The sequence below is a fragment of the Carya illinoinensis genome, chromosome 8 (genome assembly GCF_018687715.1).
Source record: "Carya illinoinensis cultivar Pawnee chromosome 8, C.illinoinensisPawnee_v1, whole genome shotgun sequence".
Lineage (NCBI taxonomy): Eukaryota > Viridiplantae > Streptophyta > Magnoliopsida > Fagales > Juglandaceae > Carya > Carya illinoinensis.
The window spans coordinates 9,490,859-9,515,619 of NC_056759.1; the positions used below are offsets into that span (position 1 = coordinate 9,490,859).

A 24,761-nucleotide genomic window follows, 5' to 3' on the forward strand; every position below is an offset into this window, starting at 1 on the left:
ATTTAAAATCTTCTTATATATGAAATTCATAATTTTTTTTAATTTTTTATAAATAGTATTAAATTTATCTTAATATCTGAATATATCTAAATTTATTTTAGATAAATTTTACATAACTCACTATATTATTTTAATTTATTATTATTTATAAAAATTAATCTTTAACTTAATATGTAAATGCAATGTAAATGGGTGTTTATTTTTTAAGGATGTTTGGGGCAGTTTTTACTTTTTACCGGAAGGAGAAAAGAATGGAAAATAGTAAACAACAAAAAGTCAAAAAAGTCCCCCCCAGAGTCTCTAATAAAGTAGAGAGATTACAGAACAATTGTGGAGAGAGAAACACGTGGTCGCCCCCCTCTGGGGGGTCCGAGAATACAGCTATTACGAACAGTTGGCGTTTGGGAACGTGACCGTCTATGTCCACATCTGCAGCCTCTCTCTCTCTAATAATTAGATTTTGTTACATACAATTGATAAATACACTTAACATACAATCGGTTATATGAAATAAATAAATAAAATTATAAATTTTTATATTCAGAGGACCTATATGAATAAAAAAAATATATAAGTTTTATATTAATTTACATTTTTACAGTCGACTGCACGCCAACTGCATCTATCGAATGCAAAATGTATTTCTCATAATTATAATATCTCTTTAATCTAATTCTTTTATAACTTCAAAATAATAACACCAACGCAATTAATTTACAGCCTATTATACAAAAAATTTATATTTATTATTAAGAAAAATAATTTATATAATCTAAAAATATTTAAAAAATAATAACAAAAACTTTTAAAATAGTAATGGAATGATAAGAGGATAATAAAGTAGTAAACAAATAGACTATAATCATTATCCCGCAAGGATTATTATTCACTGTTTTACCATTGAACCGTTAATTTTGGACAAAATGTATTATTATTTTTATTTTTCTCCATATTATATTCTGAAATTATAAAAAGAAATGAGATGTGAAACGGGACACTTTTGTTACTTTTGTTCAGAGCGGATCAGATTTGGTCGGATTGTAGTTTAACTGAGACCAGGGAGGCAGGGAGATATTTCCAAAGAATGAACCGAACAGCCTGGCTCCTGGAATAATGTTCTGTTCTTACTTTTTAACTTAAAAAAAAAAAAAAACCTTATGACGGTCTTTGTTCTGGAAATCTTATTAGTTGTCAGTGTTAAATGCAATGTATTCGCGTTAATTGGCGTATTATAGGAGTGTCGGCGGAGGTGTTCCATGAGAAAAGAGGGTGGAAAGAGAGGAAAATGCTAAAGCAGCAATGAGTGGCACAAACAAGGTTTGCTGACTCTCAGAGAGGGAGAGAGAGAGAGAGAGAGAGAGAGAGAGACAGTTGTGGAGTAATTAATGAGCTGGGTGTCTTTATTGATTATTTGAGCGTATTATAATCGAATGATTAAAATAAGAAAATAAGATTTTTGTACGAATAATTGGAGTTGGAGGAGAGGAAGAACAAGACACTGTTTTTATTTTCTATTTTCAAGGGGAGAAGGGAAGGAGCTGTTGATATTGATTGAGATGGGAAGCAAGGAATGATAAGAGAGAGAAAGAGACAGGGCCACAAAAAGGCAAGAAGCTGTGGCACTTTTCGTGTTTGAGGAAATCTGAGACTGCTCTACTCTTGGAGAGGAAGTAAAAAGAAAGCTTCTTTACTTGGACATCAATGGCAGGTGGTGTGCAGATTAGGGAGTAGCTTCACTGATACTGGGTCTGCCTCTCTTTTAACCCCCCCCCCCCCCCCCCCACCATTCTTTTGGTTGCTTGCTGGGAAAATGCCATTTGTTGCTCCCTGTCTGATGGGTTTGATTCCTCCCAAGTCTCAAGTCTAGTGTCCAAAGAATTAGATCGCAGCGTGGACAGATCTGGGTGTCCTTTAATAAATAAGCAGCTAGAGATTTGTGAGAGCGAGAATGGAGGCGAGTGCGGGATTAGTGGCGGGCTCTCACAACCGGAACGAACTCGTTGTCATCCGCCGTGACGGTGAATCTGGCGTAAGCTCCTGTGTCTTCGTCTTCTTCTGGTTTTGGGTTATCCCAATCTAACATAGGACTATTTTCAGTCGTTATGCCTTTTGTTTTGAGTGTTGAAATTCAAGAACGAAACACACTTTTTGCAAGAGAAAGAAAGATGATAGAGACTTTAAAACATGGATTTTTCTTTTTGTGGTGGTGCAGCCGAGGCCATTGCAACAGTTAAGTGGACAAATTTGCCAGATATGCGGAGACGACGTAGGACTAACTGTTGACGGAGAGCTGTTCGTGGCCTGCAACGAGTGCGCCTTTCCCATCTGTAGAACTTGCTACGAGTATGAGCGCAAAGAAGGAAACCAAGTCTGCCCTCAGTGCAAAACCAGATTCAAGCGTCTCAAGGGTTCTCTCTCTCTCTCTCTCTCTCTCTCTCTCTCTCTCCCCCCCCCCCCCCCCCACAAAAAAAAACAAAAAAGAAAAAAAAAAAGCCCCTCTAGAAAATTTGCTGTTACTTTTTTCTATTTTGTAGCATAATTTGTTTAATGGGCGGCATACATTGCAGGGTGTGCCAGAGTCGAGGGGGATGAAGAGGAAGATGATATCGATGACGTCGAGAATGAATTCAATTTCGATGCGAGGAATAGACAGGACCATGCCTTTGCCGCCGATGCGATGCTTCACTATGGCCGTGCCTCCGACTCTGATCTCCATCATGGCCTTCATTCTACACCCCTAGTTCCTCTCCTTACCAACGGTCAAATGGTACCTATTACTATTACCAACTCTCTCCTTGTCCCTCTTCGTTCTTCAAACTCTCAATTTCTCCTCACCTTTTGTCTTTCTTTCATTATCACCCCATTACTTATTGACTTCACTTGAATTCAATTTCCTTATGTGCTATGCGTTCTCGCTCTAATGCTTGTAGAGAATTGTCGGTGCAGGTTGATGATATTCCTCCTGAACAACATGCTTTGGTTCCTTCATTCCCCGGTGGTGTTGGCGGAGGCAAACGGATCCATCCTCTTCCTTTCTCGGATCATGCCCTCCCAGGTAATTCCCAATCAGCTTTACTCTCCCATAACTTGACTTGAAGCTTGACCTTTCTTCGTAATATTTTTCCCAATTAGCAGTGCAACCCAGGTCCATGGATCCTTCCAAAGATTTGGCTGCTTATGGATATGGCAGTATTGCTTGGAAGGAAAGGATGGAGAGCTGGAAACAAAAACAAGACAAGTTGCAGATGATGAAGAAGGAAAATTCCGGCAAAGATTGGGACCCTGATGGGGATGACCCCGATCTACCACTGTACGTGCCCCGTGAAACTTTGTTCCTTTCTAATCTAATTGAAGAGAATTAGCATCACACATTTTCTGATATAATCACTTGGCCACAAGTACTTTAAAACTCTGCAAATGAAAAAAAAAGGAAAAAAAGGTTCTGTAACTCTAATGAGCTCTAGCCCAGTGCTAAATTTTGAGGACGCTGATCTTTTCAAATTTGAATGTTGATGTTTAAAATGAATGCATTACATTTAATCCTCTTAGACTTGCACTATATTTTAGTTTTAAATAGCTAACACGCCAAGGACTGCTAATTGTGGGAGTTAATGGTTTGTTGCTTGTGGATCAGCATGGACGAGGCAAGACAACCATTGTCTAGGAAGATGCCTATTTCATCAAGCCAAATCAACCCTTACCGGATGATCATCATAATCCGACTTGTTGTTCTTGGATTCTTCTTCCATTATCGAGTTATGAATCCTGTAAAAGATGCTTATGCATTGTGGCTTATATCTGTAATATGTGAGATCTGGTTTGGAATTTCGTGGATTCTTGATCAATTCCCAAAGTGGCTCCCTATTGACAGGGAAACTTATCTTGATAGGTTGTCACTTAGGTAAGGAAACTGACCACTTTTTACTCATGCAACTATTATTATGGTCCTAGTTTTTGGCACTATTTGCATCCCTAATGTCCTTTGTGTGTGTCAGGTATGAGAAGGAAGGCCAACCTTCTCAACTTTCTCCGGTTGACATATTTGTGAGTACTGTTGATCCATTAAAAGAACCTCCTCTGGTGACAGCAAACACGGTTCTTTCCATCCTTGCTGTGGACTACCCTATTGACAAGATCTCATGTTATGTTTCTGATGATGGTGCTGCTATGCTGACATTTGAGGCATTGTCAGAAACATCCGAGTTTGCAAAGAAGTGGGTTCCTTTCTGTAAGAAATTCAACATTGAGCCACGGGCGCCAGAATGGTACTTTGCTCAAAAGATGGATTACCTTAAAGATAAGGTGCTTGCATCATTTGTAAAGGAGCGGAGAGCAATGAAGGTAATAAGTTGTGACACATTGAGTTTATCCTGTTACTCCTTGCCAAGCAAATGTTTAATCTTTCACTCATTCACATTGTAGAGAGAGTATGAAGAGTTTAAAGTTCGAATCAATGCTTTGGTTGCCAAGGCCCAAAAGGTCCCAGAAGAAGGGTGGACAATGCAGGATGGGACTCTGTGGCCTGGGAATAATGTCCGGGATCATCCTGGGATGATTCAGGTTCCTGAGTTTTAGTTTTTCGTATGGTACAATTATCATTATGACCTATTCTGGTATTAAAGCGTGTGTGCAATCCTTCATAGGTGTTTCTTGGCCAAAGCGGAGGGCATGACACGGATGGAAATGAATTACCACGCCTGGTATATGTTTCTAGAGAAAAGAGACCTGGGTTTAATCACCACAAAAAGGCTGGAGCAATGAATGCTTTGGTAATATTCTGAAATAAGCCTTCTCTCGACACCATGCACCTTTTGGTCAATCCCTTGGTTGGTTACAATTTGATCTGTATTTGTCAAACAGGTCAGAGTCTCTGCTGTGCTGACAAATGCTCCTTATCTGTTGAACTTGGATTGTGATCACTACTTCAACAATAGTAAGGCTCTTAGAGAGGCAATGTGTTTCATGATGGATCCGTTACTGGGAAAGAGGGTGTGCTACGTACAGTTCCCACAAAGGTTTGATGGTATTGACAGGCATGATCGATACGCTAACAGGAACACTGTATTCTTTGATGTAAGCATCCACTTTATAAACATTCGTACTGAATCTATTTCATCTGCAGTTTAACATGTAAGCACACAGTCTTCTTTGTTCATCTACTTATGCAAAAACTAATGCACAAGTCTTTCATTTCAGATTAACATGAAAGGTTTGGATGGCATCCAAGGACCAATATATGTTGGGACTGGTTGTGTCTTCAGAAGGCAGGCATTCTATGGTTTTGATGCTCCTAAAGTAAAGAAGCCACCAACAAGGACATGCAACTGTTTGCCTAAGTGGTGCTGTTGCTGTTCTGGGAAAAGGAAGAAGAAGAAGACTAACAAACCTAAATCTGATATGAAGAAGAAAAACTCTAGTTTGGGAGCATCTGCACCTGTGTGCGCTTTGGAGGGTATTGAAGAGGGCATTGAAGGTAATTTAGCTTATTAAAATTAGGTCTCACCTTGCCACCCAGTGCCCACTGCATACTATTGTTTTAGCCTCTCTGTAGCACATGACCAGTTGGTGTAGCTAAGCTCTACCAAAATGCTTCACCTGATTCTAAGGTGCAAAGCAAAGGACAATCTTTCACCCTATCCATATTCACTCTTTCTGAAATAGTAAGGTCTTGGATGGACATAATAGAAGAGTAGCATGTGCAACCTGCCTCTTTTTGTGTCAGGGTGAGATTAAAGGTTTAATGAAACGTTCTGTATCCTTTGCCCAAGTAATGGGTGAATTTTCTTGGTCACGTTTAATATATCTATCACAATAGATTCTCCAAAGATTAATTATCATGTTACTGTACATCAGGCTCGATACTTTATTTTTTATTTATGAGTAGTGTACATCAGGCTCAATTATCTTGCTAGATATAACTTGGAAGAGATGGTATGCAGGAGTTGAAGGAGAAAAATTTATTCTGATGCCTGGGCAGAAGTTGGAAAAGAAGTTTGGACAATCTTCTGTGTTTGTTGCATCTACTCTGCTAGAGGACGGTGGGACACTGAAAAGTGCTAGCCCAGCGTCTCTGCTTAAGGAAGCCATCCATGTCATCAGTTGTGGCTATGAAGATAAAACTGAATGGGGAAAAGAGGTAATGGCAGAGTTTGGATTCATGTGCTTTCATTTTCAATTGACATTATCCCTTTGGCCTTTGAATTTGTCTCAACTGAGATTTTCTTACAATCCAGGTCGGCTGGATCTACGGTTCGGTTACAGAAGATATATTGACAGGTTTTAAAATGCACTGCCATGGATGGCGATCAATATATTGTATCCCTGATAGGCCTGCATTTAAAGGATCTGCTCCCATTAATCTTTCTGATCGTCTACATCAAGTCCTTCGATGGGCACTTGGTTCTGTTGAAATATTTTTGAGCAGGCACTGTCCTCTCTGGTATGGATATGGAGGAGGTTTGAAGTGGTTAGAGCGCCTGTCTTATATAAATGCAACTATATATCCATGGACATCAATTCCTCTGCTTGCTTATTGTACTCTACCTGCTGTGTGCCTGCTCACAGGAAAATTCATTACTCCTGAGGTATGAGTCCTACATGTTTGATTTTTTAGAGGAATTGATCTTGTTATGATGTTAAATAACATGCCCTCGAGAATATATGCAGCAAATTAATTATTTCTGTTCATATTGCAGCTCAGCAACGTTGCTAGTTTGTGGTTTCTGTCTCTTTTTATTTGTATCTTTGCAACGGGTATACTGGAAATGAGATGGAGTGGAGTTGGTATTGATGAGTGGTGGAGAAATGAGCAGTTTTGGGTGATTGGAGGAGTTTCAGCACATTTATTTGCTGTATTCCAGGGGCTCTTAAAGGTTTTAGCTGGTGTGGATACGAACTTCACTGTGACATCAAAAGCAGGGGATGATGAAGCATTCTCAGAGCTGTATGCATTTAAGTGGACCACCTTGCTCATTCCACCAACAACCCTGCTAATAATAAACCTGATCGGTGTGGTTGCAGGAGTCTCCAATGCAATAAATAATGGGTATGAGTCGTGGGGGCCTCTCTTTGGAAAGCTCTTCTTTGCCTTCTGGGTGATTGTTCATCTCTATCCTTTCCTAAAGGGTCTGCTAGGCAGGCAGAACAGGACTCCCACGATTATCATTGTCTGGTCAATTTTGCTTGCTTCCATCTTCTCCCTCTTGTGGGTTCGAATCGATCCGTTCTTGGCCAAGTCAGATGGTCCACTTTTAGAAGAATGTGGATTGGACTGTAACTAGCCAGAGCATTTGCTCCTTGGACCGGTAATGGTCGAAGATAGTTCAAAGAAATTTATCTTTTGGATTGATGATACAACCAAGAAAATATGTTTGGTGTGATGGGGTCTGCGAGCTGTAGATTACTTGTGTGTATGGATATGGATGCCTCGTTTCAACTCCTCGTTCCTTCTCTTCATTTGAGGGAAATACCCAGCAGGTCAAAGATGAGCTTGGCTCTGTTGATTGGTGGTGGGGAGGACTGTTGTAAACCAGCTACAGCAGTGTTCTCCTTTCATTCTTTATATTCAGTTTGATTTATACAGGAAGAGGTACTGCAATTCACACTACAGCTGCTGTGTATTATTTATTCACACGGGTCACTTTCGCTTCCTTTTTTCTCTTTTCATTTGATTCTCAATAAAAGTGGCCATGTCGTGCTGCTTGTAAGTTGTAACTACAAAGCCAAAACTTAAAACTTCTGGGACAGTTTTCTGCATGCTGGATCTTATTCATTTCGCCATTTTTGTTACCGTTGCCTCTAAATGTAGCTGTGTTATGGAACCATCAAAGTATAAGAAAAAAACTCAAAAGTTGTCATTTTGTGTTCAATCGAAATCTCTTATGCGATCATAATGTTCTTTGCATGTCTTTCACCACAAATGTTTGCCATGCATGCTCTTCGGTTATATGCCGCCCCGATCATGGGCCGAAAATGTTTCACTCGAAGGACATTTTTTTTAATTTCAAGCAAGGAAAATGATAAATTTACAACTCTTATATTACTGTTTTCTAACTTTATATCTAATGGAGGGTAGTTAAATAAAACTAAAATTATTCTTAATGAAGTGGCAGAATTATGTTAGTCAAAGTCGTATATTATCGTCAGTTTACAGTTTTGCTGAGTTAATGGATGAGGGAGACCGAGGGTGCAAGTTGATGGAATGTAGTGGTTTGGGGGTCTAAATTGATGGTTTAGATATAAAAGGATTGGATGTACAAAATGGGATTTTCAATGATTTTAGTAGGATCAATGACCTATGGGTGTTGGAATGGTGATTTTTTTCCAATGTATCAACCAAATCAAAATTGACAAACTTCTATTTGTTCTGCCCAATTTGGCTATATTGGGTGGTCGGCGATTGGATTTCGTCAACCGGTCAGTTAGTTCAACCAGCAGAACTAGATCACTAACCAAGGGAATCAACACTCACCCCTATAAACACAACAATTACATCTAGAAAGAATATCGAAAATGGATATCAAATTTCATTCCCCAAACAAAAACTTTAGATGTCTGATGTTGGATTTGGTATGAAGTGCACATCATTCCTTTTGGATTTAAAAGTTGTTGATTTGTGAGGATCCTTATCAAGTGAGTGAAAGTATCCCAAAGATATAATTAAAGGGTTGATCATTTAATCATGGCGTTACCCCTCAAGTAAATCAATTAGAGCTTTTCAAAAAGATGGAAAACGACATTGTAACATAAATAAAATATTAGTTTCAATTAGATGTCATAAAATATTCTGCACTTTCTAAGGTTCTTATCATTATTTCAAAGATCCATTCAGTTGCCAAGACATCACCGCCCTATCCTCGAGGAAAATTAGAAAGGATGTTGGCTTCTTTTGTGAGTGGAAGAGGCATTCTTCACGTCATTTTCCAAGAAATCCAAAATTACAATCAATGATGCATGACAATGATCATACAAAAAAAAGGAAATAGTTCAATACTCAACAATCGACATCTCAGTTTTCTTCAGATGGTGCTTTAAAAAAAAAAAAAAAACTTTGAATATTAGTTTTTTTTTCTTATTATTATTATCAAAAATTTAGGTGCGAGTGATATATTCTTTGTGATAAGCGTATAGTCATAGAGTACATTAACACCATGCAATCGTTTTAAAAAAAAGTGAAATGGACGCCGTATTTATTTTCTTTTTTTCAAAAAATGATTACGGCCTCACGAGTGACGGAAGGAAAGAACCATTTGATAAATTATTGAAATACAATGAGTAAAGTAATTAGCTTTCCTTCTTTCTTTCTTTTTCCTTCTGGTTTTCTGCTTTCTGCAATTATTTTTAAACCAAAAATTACAGGGGAAGCTTTAAAAAGTCTCAAGAATCCCAGGCTCCTCTTTTCCACAAAATCATCTTTGCTACTCACCACGACAAAGAATAGATAGATAGATAGATAGAAGGTGATACTGAACAGATTGATTATGTGCATCCAATTAAGATATGGATTGTACACTTTCAAATGTCTCATGACGAATTTATCTCCAGATCTTAAGCACATACAGGTACAACAAGAAATAATTTAGAAGACCCGAAGAAATAAATAGAGGAACATAAGCCAATTTCTAAGATGGATGTGAGTGATGGTCGGCAGATGAACTCTCGAGTCTTGCCGCCAGAAAGGGTAAAAAAATACATACTAAAATGAATTGAAACGCATAAGAATAACTGTATTCCCTACCCCATAAATAAACTCTTATCCTCCTCCCCCAATGAAATATCCTCTCCCCCTTCCTCTTTACTGGCCAAAACTAGGCCAAGCTATTCTTTAGACTCGCCAAGTTCAACATCCTTCACAGGAATATTTTGTAACCCGTCCTTCAAAAGTCTGATTTCCTCTTCTGTCATGCTGGTTTTCGAATGGGGAAGTGCCTTCATATTTGACTGCTTTTCAAGCTCCACGGCCCAACTATAAATTATCATGCCAAGGACGGCAATGAACATCCCCATGATGTTCTTCATAGTCATCATGGAATCGAAGAGTAGCCATCCCAGTGTGAGGACACAAACTGTTTTCATGTGACCTAAAACCTGGAAGGAAACAGCTGAAAAGCGCCCAATGCAAAGGTACTGGCTCACATTACAGAACACTGCTAGGGAGCATGAAAGAAGTATGAATAACTGCACACATTAATGCCATGTCATTAGACACGTTAAAAGATCTTTCTTTCAAAGATATATACATGAAGACATACAGGAGTAATTAGACAATTAGACTACTGTAATTTAAAAAAGTAAAGAGTACTCACGATGGCACCGGAAGACATCTGATAGTATATTATAAATTTGCCACTAAGGTAGTAGTCAATAAATGGGCCAAAAAGAAGGAGAGAGACAGCTTGAATAGGGGCCGTCTTACTCAGCAATTCAAAAGACCCAATCGAGTACTTCTTCTGCAGGGAACCTATTGTCTGTTCCACCAAACAAAAAGACGAAAAAAATCAGAGAACATGATAGTGGTTTGTTTTAAACATGAAGTAGTGTTGATGTCCACAAAGACTATTGAACTATAGATGTATCTCTATATAATAAGTTTCATAGCCCAAAAAGAAATCATTATGATGGATTCCTTTCATCTAATTTTTCAATGTAAAGTGCTGACAGAACAAATTATACAAGTCCAGATACGCTCTCTCTCTCTCTCTCTCTCTCTCTCTCTAATATAAGTAATTTCAAAAATAAGTTCTTGCCCGTAACCTAGTCATGTTCTTATCTTTTAACTGTATAGTCAACAGCATCTAACCAATATCTTCCACTCCCAGATTAAATATTAGACTTTTATGGAAAGAAAGCAATACTTGACAATTCATCAGGTAACAGGACGCCTTAAGGTAATCTGATTTATAGTCTTAAATTCAATTTGAAAAAGAAAAAAGTTTCTACAGTTAAGTAAACCCCATGAACTATCGATTCAGGATATGGATCGAACATTAGACACAAAGGAAAATATGACAGCTCAAAAGGACAGAACCAATGATACAACATAAACAATCAGAACAGTAAGTTAGATTGATTACCAGCTTTGGAGAAACATTTAAATATTTAAGGCAAACTGAGTGAAATTAGCAAAATACTCACAATTTGCTGCAAAGATGTTGACAAAACTGCAACACAGGCACATATAAAACCCTTGGCATTAACTTTCACATCAGTGACAGTGCAAACACCCACACCAATGACTACAACAACAACAGACATCTTGACCTCCCTTGAGTACCGCTTGCTGTGGAGTATCCACTCCATCACGCATACCACTGGAATCATGCTAAGTTTTGAAATCTGCAGCATAAACAAAGAGATTATTAGGTAACAAAAGGAAGAAAACTGGCCGGGCAATGGTGAGAAAAGCATCCAAAGATGCGGTAGACTTACTACCCCAAAATCAATACAACATCCTATGTCTTCAATACACTCTTCTGAATAGACTACGGATACAAAAGAAAATAAACGATGACAAACTCTCTTGGTTAGTCATGGCTTGTCCAGATTGATTAGAATTATTTTAGATCAAAGAGCTGATGTACACAAAAGACAAGTAAGCTGTTACAGAATGAAGATCTTAAAGAGAAAAGGGTTGACAATCCATACCTGGTAGAATCCGACTGAGTTGAGCATGAGGCTCAAGTTCATCCCCGTGATAGACATATTGGCAACAATTGAGAACCAGAGAAGCTCCCACATAGGAACATGCTTTGATGCAGAAAAACCAGTGGCATTTGAGACCAGACCAACCAGTGCGGTGACGGCGAAGTGGAACCCAGTTAAAGTCGTCGCTGAAAAACCCCAACACGTGATAGAGGTAAATATTAACTAGCAAGACGTAAAAAATCCTTTTAAGTGGTACTAATCACATCGCAATTGTAGGAATGGTGGTCATGTTCTCTTCTCTGGGTTAAAACAAAAGACCCTGGCGTTCTGAAACCGTAGATTTTTAGAACTGGTTGCAAAATCAGGTTGCAAACAAATTGAAATTCAACTGAAAGAAACACGCGACACTCCAAAACAAACAAACAAACAGGAGATCTAGCGTAAGCAAAGTCGAGAAAGAAATGAAAGGGATCGTCATTGTATTTAATTTTTCGTTGATAAAGAGCGAGAGAGAAAAGTAGATTAGCACGAGAAACATGCCAGGGCGTGAAAACCAAGAAGAACGCGAGGGAAAGGCAAGGAAAGGGGTTGGAGATCTGAGATCTAAAACATCGGAAAAATAAAAGAAAAATACAAGCGAAAAATATTCAGAGAGAGACAAAGAGAGAAATAGAGAGTAACCGAAGCTAAAAGCATAGCCGTGGGAAGACATGAGCTGCTTGTTGGCCATAATAATACCGACGGAACTAACTACGTTCATGGCCCAAGCTCCGACATCGGAAACTGGCGACAACTTCTTCTCATTGTCCATCATTCTGTCGTTTTCTTTCCTTCCTTCTCTCAAATTAATCACAAAAAGCTGTACGTACGGGGAGAGAAGGAAGCGAACGAAGATCCGCTAAATAAAATACAAAAAAGCAGATCGAAGACAGACCACCGAAACTGGGTGAGGAAAAAGAAGATGATTGATTATTATGACAGGAGGATAATGATATTGGTACCAAATTTACTTCTCCCTCTTCTTTGCTCTGCCCCTCTCCCTCTCTCTCTTCCGATTGAAATTTCAAAATTAAAAACGAAATAGTAATAATAATGATAACAATCAAAGTATCTTCGGGGTAGAATCTTCAAATTATACCCAAAAAGAAAATACTGTGTACATTTAAAAAAAGAAATAAAAGAAGGAAGGAAGGAAGGAAGCAAGCAAGCAAGGGGGTGGAAACCGTGGGGGGAAATCCGGGATGAGGGGCCGTTTCACAGCTTTTTTTTCTCACTTTTCACACTTCCTAGTTCCTACCCTCCATGTTCCAAACCCATTGTGCGTTAGGCGACAGTCGGCAGGAAGCACGCACGATCGATCGCACGCAGCCCTCTACTCCCTAGTCCCTACCCCTTTCGCTGTCTTGCCGACGCCATTCATACGCCTTCTGTATTTCCTGTAAGGAAAATGGTATACTTACTTCTCCATTACCACTTATTTATTACTCTTTTTATATTTAATTTTTTTTTTAATTTTTTATTTTACTTAATAATTAAGAAAATGAGTATTAATAAAATTATATTTTTTAAATTTTTTTTAATGATTAAAAATGTTAAAAAAATACTTAAAAAAATAAAATAAAAATAAAAAAATTTGTAATATACTTGAGTTGTGGATGGATAGTAATAAGGTAGTAAGCCTATCACTACCCTTCCTATAAAATGGTATTAATACTGTCTACTTCTAATTACTTTAATAATATTTACTTTACTAATATTTATAAATATAAATAATTTTTATTATTATTCATAAATTATTTTATTATAATTTATAAATAATTAGAGATGAACATCTAAACAAAATGTTTGATAATCCACACTTACCATGGTAATAATACTTGTGCTTTTTTATTTTTTATTTTTCTATGAAAAATGCTATTCTTCCTACTGGGAGCTGTAGTTGAGATTTTTTTTTTAATTTTTTTTCTTCATGATTAAAGAAATATTTTTAAAAAATATTGTGATTTTTTTAAATATTAAAAAAATACATATGAAAATATATATATATATATATATATATAATGCACTAGCGGGAACCGAGCTCCTAGTCGTTATTGTAGAGCCACTCTTTTTTCGGTGTTTCCTCTTGAATATTAAATTATTTTTTTTCCCTTTCAAGTTAATCACTCATGTTTCTTTGAAATTCGACTATTAAAAAAAACCTGTCGTTATTCCTATTTATTCACACATTATTAATGTAAATATTTGTCCCCATCAACTAAAATAAAAAAGAAAAAAAAATTAAATTAAATTTACATACTATACTTTCATCACTAATATTACCCTTTTATTTTTAATTATTTTTTAAAAAGATTCACAGTGGTAAAAAGTGTCATATTTATATAATAAGACAAGAACTTGGTAATATTACTCTAAAATAATTATGTTTTTCTATTTTGTACTAACGCAATCTTACAATAATATAAATATGAAAGGTTATGCAATTATAAAAATATTTTATAAAAATAAATTTATAAATTAACATAATTTTATATGATATATTAAATTTATTTTATAATAAAAATAACTTTACAATCTAATATACCATCTCGAATTAAGTTAATTTGAGCGTTTATTTTTATTAAATATTATTGTGATATTTCTTTTTTAATATTACACAATAATATAGATGTTAAAAATTTTAAGACTTTGCTATTTATCATCTCTATATTATATATTTTATACATTTTAATTTTTTCATTCTTATTAAATTAATTAGATTCTTTTATTTATTATCTGTATATTATATATTTATTAAAAAATAAAAAATATATATATAATATATTGTATAGAAATGATGCATAGAATAATATATTGGGAAGCATGTCGTGAAAATGAAATTAATGTCGAGAATTGATCTGTCTTGTGCCCACCGGGATTTTAGTCCACGTGGCAGGCAGTCAGGCTGGCACCGGCACTGTCCGCTCTTCTGTCAGGAATTGTATTTGTGTAATTGATTATAGATATCGTTTTCATTCGAATTTATATAATACAATTCTGTCATGATTTTAATAAGACAAATTGACGCCACCTCCTTTTATTTGTCCCCTTCCTCACGTGTTCATGTTTCTCACCGCATCCTCTCAGATCCTGGTATCTCCTTCAGGACCTATTCAATTCATTTCATTCTCACTTCAAATAAATAATATTTTTACTTAAAAGTTTAAATAAAATGCATTTTTTTTATAGTTATATTTCTGAGAATTATTAATTAATACATAAATATCTGTCTATTAGTTTTAACGAACTGGACAGTTAGCTATCAATCTATGAACATTTTTTTTCATTTTATATATGATTAATAAAATTAAATGATCTCTTTAATATTTTATATATAGTAAATGAATATTAAATAATTTCATTATACATATGGTCAATGATAATCCATTGATTGAAAATTACATAATTAACTTATACAATTACTATATAAAATAATATATTATATATAAAAATAATAATTAAAAAAAATATATATACACGCATTCGGTTGTTCTCACCCGAAGGAAAAAATCGCTTTTAATGTGTCTAAATTATGGGTGGTGACACATTGATATCCAAAATGACTAAACTATAACCTGTGAAACCGAACTACAAGAACGACTCCTCATCAATAAAATAAAATAAAATAAAATAAAATAAAAACTCACAATAACTGGCCAGCCAAACTTAGCCAGATGGTGATAAATGAAAAGAAAGAACACTTACCTTCGACAACCATCTCCTCCTATATCCATATAATATTATTTGTCTCCCATTGATATACATAACAGCATCAGCATGTGCACTCGGCCAGAGGTGGGATGTGCTTTTCCGAGCTATTCATACAACCACAACATTGATACATATGACAAGCATTATACATCACAAGCATTTCACATATGATATGAAGCTTCTTCCACCTTCAATCCCTGCCTTTTGATGAGTGTCTTGATGCCCCGGGTGGTGCCACTGGCATTGGGAGTGAGCCTCCAAAGTTGGGGGCCTCCACATAGGGGCTCTAGATTTTCCAGTTGTTCCAAAAGGAGAGGGAAAAAAGCATAAGAGAAAGATGATATAGTGATACAGATAAGAAAAGAGAAGACGGTTGTTTTGTTGTGGTGGTGGTGGTGGGGGGTGTTCATCTCATGCCTATGTATATTGGCACCATCCATGCCAATGCAACTGTCTTCATCTGGAGGGCGTTTGTTTAATCACGATCTTCCAAATTCACCCTGGATTTCAGTTATTTGATTTTTGGAATTATAAGTTCCAACAAACAAAGAGCTTTTTGGTGCTTGTCGTAGACTCCATGAGAGCATAGAGAGTAAATTTTCTATACTAAAAAGATCATTAACTCTCCGTGCTCTCCTGTTTTGTTTTTGTTTTTCTTCCTTAATAGTCTTATTACAACTTATAGTAACAGAAGTTTTCAGCTACCTAATATGGTAACAGAAGTTTATTCCTGCCTACTTGATGGGAGCTATGCCGGATTCTGTAGTCTATTCAAAGTTTCTTGTGTGTCCATCATTCCGATTTTGTGCCAAAATCAGTTTTTGACAACTTATTGCTTTCTTATGTCACAAAAGAAAACATCTGCTGGTATTAAAGAGTTGACATGCTTATTCATGAAATTCGACGAAAAATCCAGTTAGTTTTATAGGTACTACAACTCAGTCACGTTTGGGATTGAACCTGTGAAATGTTGAGGTGATTTAAAAAATTCATGATCTTATTAGAAACATAGAAAGGTACCTGTGGTGGACATGTGGATAAAGATGGCTCTTCAGGATTTGAAGATTTTGGTGAAGTACTAGGAGAAGAAGCATCATTGTTTGACTCATTTCCACTCAATTTATGTACTGCACCATTTAGTATGTTTTCACTCTCATTCCCGTTGGCTGGTTTAACCCTCTATATGTATACCACAGTCTCTGTTAGTCATCAATAATGAAGATTCTTTTATATTAACCCCAAGAAATTGTGGAAGAGGCACCAGGGAAGTACCTGGAAGATTTTACCAAGAGTTTTCAATCCCTTTGCTCGTGCACGAAGCTCCTCTTTCTTGGCATTGTTGTCATGAAGAACCTAAGTAAACAATGAACATATTTCACTAAACCACCTTTGACCAAGTTTTTACTTCAGTTTCAGCCATATACAGCAACTACTATAGCAAAAAAACAAAAGAAAAGAAAAAAAAACCACCATCTGACAAACACGGTTAAGAGTGGCCTCAATATCAGCTACGTTGAGCTTCCAGAGGGAATCAATCATCACTTTTTTGTGAGATTGCATGTATTGTTCAAGTTCATCATCAGTATAGTTTCCTTCGGCATTCAGTTGCTTTTTCATGTCCTCCTGTAGCTGGATCAAGGCAATTGCACCTGAAGCCACCAGCAACAAAATCCAATTCATTGTTGTATGCAAATATTTCCCAACACAGTTCCCCCTACACAAATCACAAGGAGAGACAGAGAGAGCATAGGCACACAGCTAATACACACTAAGAACACCCTGAATAAATACCACCTCACAACTGTACATCCTAATTGATGATCAAGGAAGGTGCCGTGCATTGATTTGACTGCAGTGGAGACCAAGTTACCAATGTATTGTGATGAGGCCTAGATCTAAGGTTTCAAGACAATGATAAATTACTAACAACATAGCAGCCATAAGTAAACAAAAAACCAACTCCACCGGTTCAATATTAAGCCAGATATGACCTGAAGGATCGAGTCAAGGGGTAGTTTTCAAGACACCATCACAACAGGACTAAATATCATCATGGGTCAAAACTAGCAATATGCACTAACCTGTTGCTGCCGTTACTTGGGATTTAATGAAATGCCCTTTGTTTCTAAACCATTCAGCAATAAATGGTACACCCAAGTATATTGCCTTCTTCCCTAGCTCTTTAGCGGCCTGCCTTGAATATATATAGCCAATTGTATTCAACATATCAGCACCATAAGCTGTAGAAAAAGACAACTAAATGGATCAGAATCGTCAGTAAATATTCATTTATATACAGGGACATTCACCAAAAGACTAAAATTGCACAAGATATATCCAAAATTTGATCTTTTTCATATGCCATAAGCCACTGCACAAAATGCTTGCTAATATTAAAAGCTTGCCAAAAACTTCATACAAAGATAAGAAACCAGGTCAGATACCATAATTTGAGGGGTCCCCATCGACTAACTCATTACTCATACTCACTGAAAGTTTAGTTTTCATAATGAAAAGGGCACTGACTTAAACCTACTGATTAAATTTTCAAGCATACCTAGTTGGATTGCAACTTTTCAGACAGAATAATGCTAAGAACATTAGAAAAACTTGATTTCCAAAAGAATAAAGAGAAGGATTACCTGCATTGGATAGCCTTGCTACTTCAGCTTCAGCATGTCTGATAAACTCCTCTTTGTTTCCTTGTATGTATTGGTTGAGTCGATCCTTCAGTATTTCTGCAAGCTTTTCTTCTCTTTCCTTCTGAACAACCTGTGGAAATGAGGAATTTGCTAAAAAAAAAAGGAAAAAAAGAATGAGCATAAAACAAACAACACTTGATTAATTGATTGGTTATTACTACTACTAATACTACAGCTGCTGCTGCCGTCACTACCACACACCCAAGATGACTAATACCATACTACCCCTACCCCTTGTATTGGTAGATAAAACTCAAACACCACACCAAACTTGAACCTTTTACCTCCCCACCACCACCCCCAAGATAGCAGATGTGAAATCATGGGTTCCTTGCCATTTAAATGTGCAAGTTTCAAGAAAACAAAAGAGAACGTCCACTGAACTTAGCTCATATGCCAACAATTAAAGACAAAACCATCAATTAGAAGAAAGGTTGAAATAGTTAAAAAAAAAAAAAAAACTCACGTGACCGATTAAAAATAAAAAAAATAAAAAGAAAAAGTCAAAAAGATACTCATGTTGACAGAGTTCCATTACAATCCACACTCATCCAGAATCCAGACATACAAGGCCTATATTAGGAGGATGCCTTACTTTTATACCCCAACCAATCTTATATCTTTCTCCTCTCACATTTGGAATGATAACCATTAGCAAGCATAACTCCCTAAGAACAACAAGGTGGTAAAAGAGCATAAAATAGATGGGATCAACAATCCATAGAAGCATGTGTTTTCAATCTTATGCAGTATTGAATAGTTTTGATCTTCATGTTGCTATTACTTCCATAAATCTTTTGTCCCAAACATCAATTAGCAGTTGCATGCATACTTTGCTTATCCTAGTGGCCAATAATATTTATTGGGAGTATGTTCCTGAATAGGATGATTTGAGATGTTACAATGATGTTGGTCAATAAGTTGAGGTTGGCATGCCAAAGCATCAATCTCAATGCCATAATAAGATCACCTTGATGGTGCATCACTAATAGGGTTGATCATGAGCATGACACATATCTAACCATATGCTATACCTAGATGTCTGTATAAGAACCACCAGTTTTGAAAGCAAAGTTAAGAGAAGAAAAAGGTAAACTGTATCACTGGTTCTAGTGTAAGAAAACTCCATAGGCCTTCTTTTTCGTTGAAGCATTTTCACTTCCATCGCGATTAACCATCCAACTTCACGTTTTCAAAACAGTAACGAGAAGTCCAGTATAAGATAATATAAAATAATAACAAGAAACCCAATTGATGAGGTAGACTCGTACCCTCATTTTCTCTTGCAACTTTTTAGTATCTAACTGTTCCCCTTCCGTAAATATGTCTAGTGAAGCCATTGATGCCATTGCAAGCTCGCCTATGTATTCCTCAAAAAGCTCGCTGCCAAAAAGCATCGCAAAGATAGCTGCAGGATCGATAATTGCTTCACTGCAATATTAGGGAACCACAAAATATATTAGAAAAAATTATATTTAAACATAACAACAATTTCATTACAATCTACCTACATCATATAGGGAGACAGACACTATCAATCTTGAATTTCATCTATCAATAAATTAACAACAAGAAACTAACGTTGAGATTCCTGATTTCCCAAAAGAGTCATAAGCTTGCCGTTGGCCTGTATCACTCAATACTTGGTAAGCTTCACCCAAAACCTGAATACAAATGAATGAAAAATATAAATATTACTATATGTTTAGAACCAAATGAGACTAGAAGGAACTTGGGAATTAGCACCATTACTCAAAATCTCCAGATTGCAAAATAACATTCCTAATGTTCTTTTTCTAGAAGTTATAGACATTTTAAAACTTTTTAATAATAACTAGTTAAAATTTTTATTGATGAACGCAAAAGACATTGCCCAAGTACATGGGACACAAAAAGAACACCTAATTAGAAATAGAAAGAAAGACAAGAAAATTCATGGAAACTCAGCCCATTAAAATCTATAGCAGCTGCCCAAAGGAACAGAGTATTGAAAAATAAAATTTCAAACTTTTGATCGTCTGTTTACGATCCTCAAAATTTCTCTGTAACAACCAAAGAAAAGCTCAAGCCACATTTAGGCCCATACTCTAAATGGACTGGCCAAAGTTACAACTGGAGCTCCTTGAAATCATTGCAAAGAGCAAAACTCCCTCCTAAACAATGTGGGAGTGTGTATTACACTCCCACTCATTTCTTTTTTTGATAAGTAGAAAAAGATTTTATTCCCAAGAAATAGGCATAAGGCCAAGTACACAGGACGTATACAAAGGAAATACCTACTATACAATCACTCATTTCCAACCACTAGACAGATCGGAACCATCTTCCACACCGCTGCAATTTGCAAGCTACCATCTAATCCTCTCCAATTGGCAAGGATGTCTACTATTCTTCTAATCATAATTGAAGCCAACCCAACTCTATGAAGCTGGGTCTACAGATTCCCTGCTCTTTTTGCATATACAATACATATATATTCTCAATGGTGACAACATTCCCTAAGGAGGCTGTCCAAACAAAAAAAAAGGTTGCTCTCAAAGGCACCTTGGTCCACCAAATAATCCTTCAAAGAAAAGAGTTGTTAGCCTGAGGCAATAAAGCCATGACAGAAAGATCAAACAGTGAACTTCCCTCTCTTGGAAAGGTTCCATAGAATCTAATCTACACGTTCTGGTTGTAATCTAGTAGAGTAGAAGAGATTGAACTACGAAGACATCAACCTTTAAATCATGCGATGCTCTAGAAAAAGCTAACATTCTCCTTGGGGGATCGAACAGTGAACTTCCCTCTCATGTTGGTAACGCCAAAGCCACTTCCCTATAAGGACCTAATTGAACAAAAGCAAGTTTTGAACTCCCAATGCTCCCTCTAAAAAGTAACAAAAGCAACTATGAATTTGAACTTTTCACCTAACCAGCTCCATAAAAAGTTGTGTTGTAGCTTCTGTATTAAATTGGCAACAACAGGGGGAAGAAAATCGAGGAAAAACAATATAATTGTGTCAGTCCTGATATTGGATTGTTTTCATACTAAAGTAAGGAGATCTATATGTGTCAACAGAAATAAAGATGGTGCCAATAAACTCGCTTTGGCTTGTGAAACCATGGCAATGGTCAAAGCCATACCATTTAAATTCTAGGCAAACATTGGACTTTGTCTAGTAATGTTACTTTTATATATCAGCATAAAATAAAAAACACCAATATTACTGATGATTGTTTGTTTTGTCAGGAGACTTGGGAAGAAATTCTTTTTGATAATCGTTGTGAAGAAATTCTTGTAGTACATTAGAAACCAGTCAATTGTTTCATGTTGAATATGCATAGAGGGACGAGAGGCTCTGATTACAATTATAAGTAACAGGACAAGTTCAATTATTGAGAAATAACAATAATAATAACTATATTTCCTATAAATAAATGAAGAGACTGAGAGTGAGTGGCAAATGAATCACGACATTCATGTTTGGTTTGGGAAGGAATCATGGAAGTTAATCCTGGAAATTAGTCCGTTGAGACAGAAGCTTTTGTATCTTTCCATGGCTGTATAAAACACAACTTTAAGCATTTCTGATAAAATACAATATTCAATAAGCAAGAAGGAAAATCTTGCCTGAAAATTCTGTGCTGCAAGAGGATCATTTGGATTCTTATCTGGATGAACCTGCCGTGCCTGCAAGCAAGAAAGAAAAATAATCCATATGAGCTACAGATCCATTCATTTCTAGCTAGTGGACATCAACACTGCATAGCATGTCAGGAGTCCATTAGTCTAGACATGAAAAGAACACATAAAGTTTATGTCGACAGTACTTGTTGCAACTCCAGTACATTCAAAGTTTTGACCAAATTGAAGAAAGTTTCTTTACATCCCCTCCTTATTTTTGGTACCCACAAAAATCATTGCAGAGAGTGCTAGGGGATGGAAGGGATCACTAAATCGGTCATGCATTCAAAAAGTGAAGGAAGTTTCATTAGGGGTCTTTAGTTAATGTTGGAGGGCCTTTAGTAATTGTTGAATTACCAATTAATCAAATGTATAACAGAGGTATACGAGATTAACAGAATAAAAGAATCATAAGGGGACATACGCTTTAAAGCGGCAGGACACAACTTCAGGCCAGAAAACAAGATGGATAAAAGGCAGAAGACAGATGAAATCTGCAAAACCCTTAGGCAATTTAACAAAAGTCCATTGTTTTTAAATGAACTAGAGAGTCATTGGACTTAGTTTTAAACGCTACTAACTCCTCGGATAGTTTAGCTGCCTCTCTTGTATGGAAAAAGTGCTAAAAAAGGCTGGGAGAGAAAAGTGCAATGTAAGGGCAAAAACAGAGACGAAGAAAAGGGTAAAAAACACGGGGGAAGCGGGGGGAAACGGTAGCGGGGAAGTCAACCTCGTTAAAGGGTGTGACTGTGACGATTACGGATATTTTGCCCAGAACACCATATAAACAAGGCAATAATATCTTAGGCATTCATCTTTAGGGCATCAACCTTGTATTGTACGGAATGATCGGTAAGGGAAAAAAAAATGGGATTGCTGGCGACCAAAGATATCGTAATGTCTCAGAACTTGTCGCATATAAATGAACTTAAAACATCCTCAAAAGATTTCGTAATCTCTCAAAACTTGCGTATAATATATGGAATCAACCAAAAACATCTCTTTGCTGATTATTAGACAAAATCGCGATGGGGGCAAAATGATAGCCAGTAAATAACCACAGCGTAGAAAAGAAAATAGAACAGCACGCGAAAAACGAAAAGGGAAGATTGGATTTCACCTTTATGTAATAAGCTTTCTTGATCTCGGCTTCGGTAGCTGTGGGGCTGACCCCAAGTACGTCATAGTATTCCGTCTCCTTCACCATCTCAAAGACTTCCCTCTTACGATCCGCCGATCAAATTATATGCAGATATAAATTCCTCCCCGTCCACCTCCTCCGGAAGAGAACGAGATTCACAGACCAAGAGAAAACGTACCCAGAAATTGAAAAACTACGCTGTACACAGACACAGCAAAGAGAACCTGAAAAATATTAATTCACTGTAATGGATGTCTTTGAAAGGGTGCATCACCTTTTTTATTTTGAAAATTTTGACTCCATGGTTTGGCATTTCACATTTGTCATCTCGAATAATTGCAGGTATTTAAATTTCTATCGAGAATAACATTTTTTTCTTGAAAAAAAAAACAATCTTTCGTAGTTTATAACTTTATCTTATCCATCGTTGTAACTTGTGCTCTTTATTTAAAATTTTTTAATACATGAAAAATATTAAAAAATTCTTATATAAAGTATTTTTATTTAATCAATATTTAATCAATACATAATTTATTATTATTTTATTTAAACATACATATTTAAGTACATATTTGAGATTGTTGTTAAAAACAAAGTTTATAGATTTAGGGTTTATAGGTTATAGTTTAAGTAGTAAGTTCTAGTATAAAAAAATTATTTATTATTTAGTAACCATATATCTAAAGTACTTCCAAATATTTTATATTTGTTTAAAAAAATTAAAAAATAATTTATGATGTAAAAATGGAAATTATTTGATTTTTTAAAAATTATAACCATATTATTGAAAGTTTAGAAATTGTAATTATCTAAAAATTGTATAGGTATTTTCATTTATTGACAGTTTTTTTAAAATTTGAATTACTTTTCACATTGTTCAAAAAAATACGTTTGAGAAAAAATATTAAAATGCTACTTTTCTTCAAATGTACTTTTAAATTTATTTTGAGATTAAAAAGTATTTTAATATGTAATATCCAAACAACCTAACTTTTCTATTAAAGAGCTTTTAAGATTGTTTAAATACTTTTCAGGACTTTTAACGCAATCCCAAACAAACCTTAAGTATTAAAATAAAATGATAAAAATGACAATTCACATATTAATTAAGCGGAAGTGTGTGGAGTAGGACTTATATGCAGAATTTCTCTAGAATATATGTTTTAAATAATTAACACATAAATAAATTTATTTAAAATATATATGAATAAATATGACTTAGAATTATTATATTTAGAATAAAGATAATCTCACTCTTTCATCTTATATTTAGTGTCAAAGAATTTTGAGGTTTTTTTAGTTCACTAGCAATCAAAGTACAATTTTTAAGTACTAAAACAAATTTTCGTTAATACAAGGCCTAATTATTTATCTAAATCCAATTAAAAAGATCTAAGAATAAAATAAATTCCACACAATTGCTTTCACAAACTACAATATAAAATTAAAGAAAATAATATTTATATTTATAATTTTTTGTTATATAAGATTAAGGAATAGTTTGGATAATGAGTTGGGATGAGATAAATTGAGATAAAAGTTAAAAATTGAATAGAATATTATTTTTTAATATTATTATTCTTTTAAGATTTAAAAAAGTAGAGTTGTTTATTATATTTTATATAGAAATTTGAAAAAATTATAATAATGAGATGAAACGGTTCTTGTATCCAAATGAAGTGTTGATGTACCATCTATTTATATGTTAAAAATTGAAAATTTTAGAATTTCAAAATTTTGAATTAAAAAAAAAAACTATTAAAATGAATTTTATAGGTAAAATTATAAATATAAATATAAATATATTTTGCACTATTCTAATTAAAAAAACAAAAGCAAATAACTTTCCAATTATCTGT

At 35.5% G+C, this 24,761-nt stretch overlaps 3 protein-coding genes across 5 annotated transcripts; 1 reads left to right on the top strand and 2 right to left on the bottom strand.

Moving 5' to 3' along the window:
- Positions 1 to 1,372: 1,372 nt before the first annotated feature.
- LOC122318442 (probable cellulose synthase A catalytic subunit 5 [UDP-forming]) lies at positions 1,373 to 7,868 on the top strand. Its single transcript, XM_043135789.1, has 14 exons — positions 1,373 to 2,029; positions 2,213 to 2,408; positions 2,568 to 2,767; positions 2,947 to 3,055; positions 3,136 to 3,310; positions 3,635 to 3,901; positions 3,996 to 4,341; positions 4,423 to 4,560; positions 4,644 to 4,769; positions 4,861 to 5,073; positions 5,197 to 5,473; positions 5,940 to 6,136; positions 6,234 to 6,584; positions 6,696 to 7,868. Exons 1-14 carry the CDS (start codon positions 1,949 to 1,951, stop codon positions 7,278 to 7,280), a joined length of 3,261 nt encoding a protein of 1,086 aa, XP_042991723.1. The 5' UTR covers positions 1,373 to 1,948; the 3' UTR covers positions 7,281 to 7,868.
- Positions 7,869 to 9,459: 1,591 nt separating this feature from the next.
- Positions 9,460 to 13,089, bottom strand: LOC122318889 (UDP-rhamnose/UDP-galactose transporter 2-like). The gene is made up of 5 exons (XM_043136623.1): positions 12,325 to 13,089; positions 11,644 to 11,828; positions 11,134 to 11,334; positions 10,305 to 10,466; positions 9,460 to 10,176 (listed from the first exon to the last, which is right to left on the bottom strand). The coding sequence occupies exons 1-5, from the start codon at positions 12,455 to 12,457 to the stop codon at positions 9,817 to 9,819; spliced, it is 1,041 nt and encodes a 346-aa protein (XP_042992557.1). The 5' UTR covers positions 12,458 to 13,089; the 3' UTR covers positions 9,460 to 9,816.
- A 2,140-nt stretch (positions 13,090 to 15,229) lies between these two features.
- LOC122319210 (chaperone protein dnaJ 10-like) lies at positions 15,230 to 23,228 on the bottom strand. Of its 3 annotated transcripts, none has more exons than XM_043137165.1 (10): positions 22,882 to 23,225; positions 21,708 to 21,767; positions 19,677 to 19,759; positions 19,367 to 19,526; positions 18,036 to 18,165; positions 17,475 to 17,633; positions 16,864 to 17,042; positions 16,666 to 16,746; positions 16,414 to 16,572; positions 15,230 to 15,679 (listed from the first exon to the last, which is right to left on the bottom strand). In XM_043137165.1, exons 1-10 carry the CDS (start codon positions 22,966 to 22,968, stop codon positions 15,584 to 15,586), a joined length of 1,194 nt encoding a protein of 397 aa, XP_042993099.1. In that variant the 5' UTR covers positions 22,969 to 23,225; the 3' UTR covers positions 15,230 to 15,583. The 3 variants fall into 3 exon arrangements, with proteins under 3 accessions (XP_042993099.1, XP_042993102.1, XP_042993100.1); XM_043137166.1 differs by lacking the exon at positions 15,230 to 15,679 and adding an exon at positions 15,702 to 15,893 and having other exon boundaries at positions 22,882 to 23,226; XM_043137168.1 differs by lacking the exon at positions 16,414 to 16,572 and having other exon boundaries at positions 22,882 to 23,228.
- Positions 23,229 to 24,761: the final 1,533 nt, after the last annotated feature.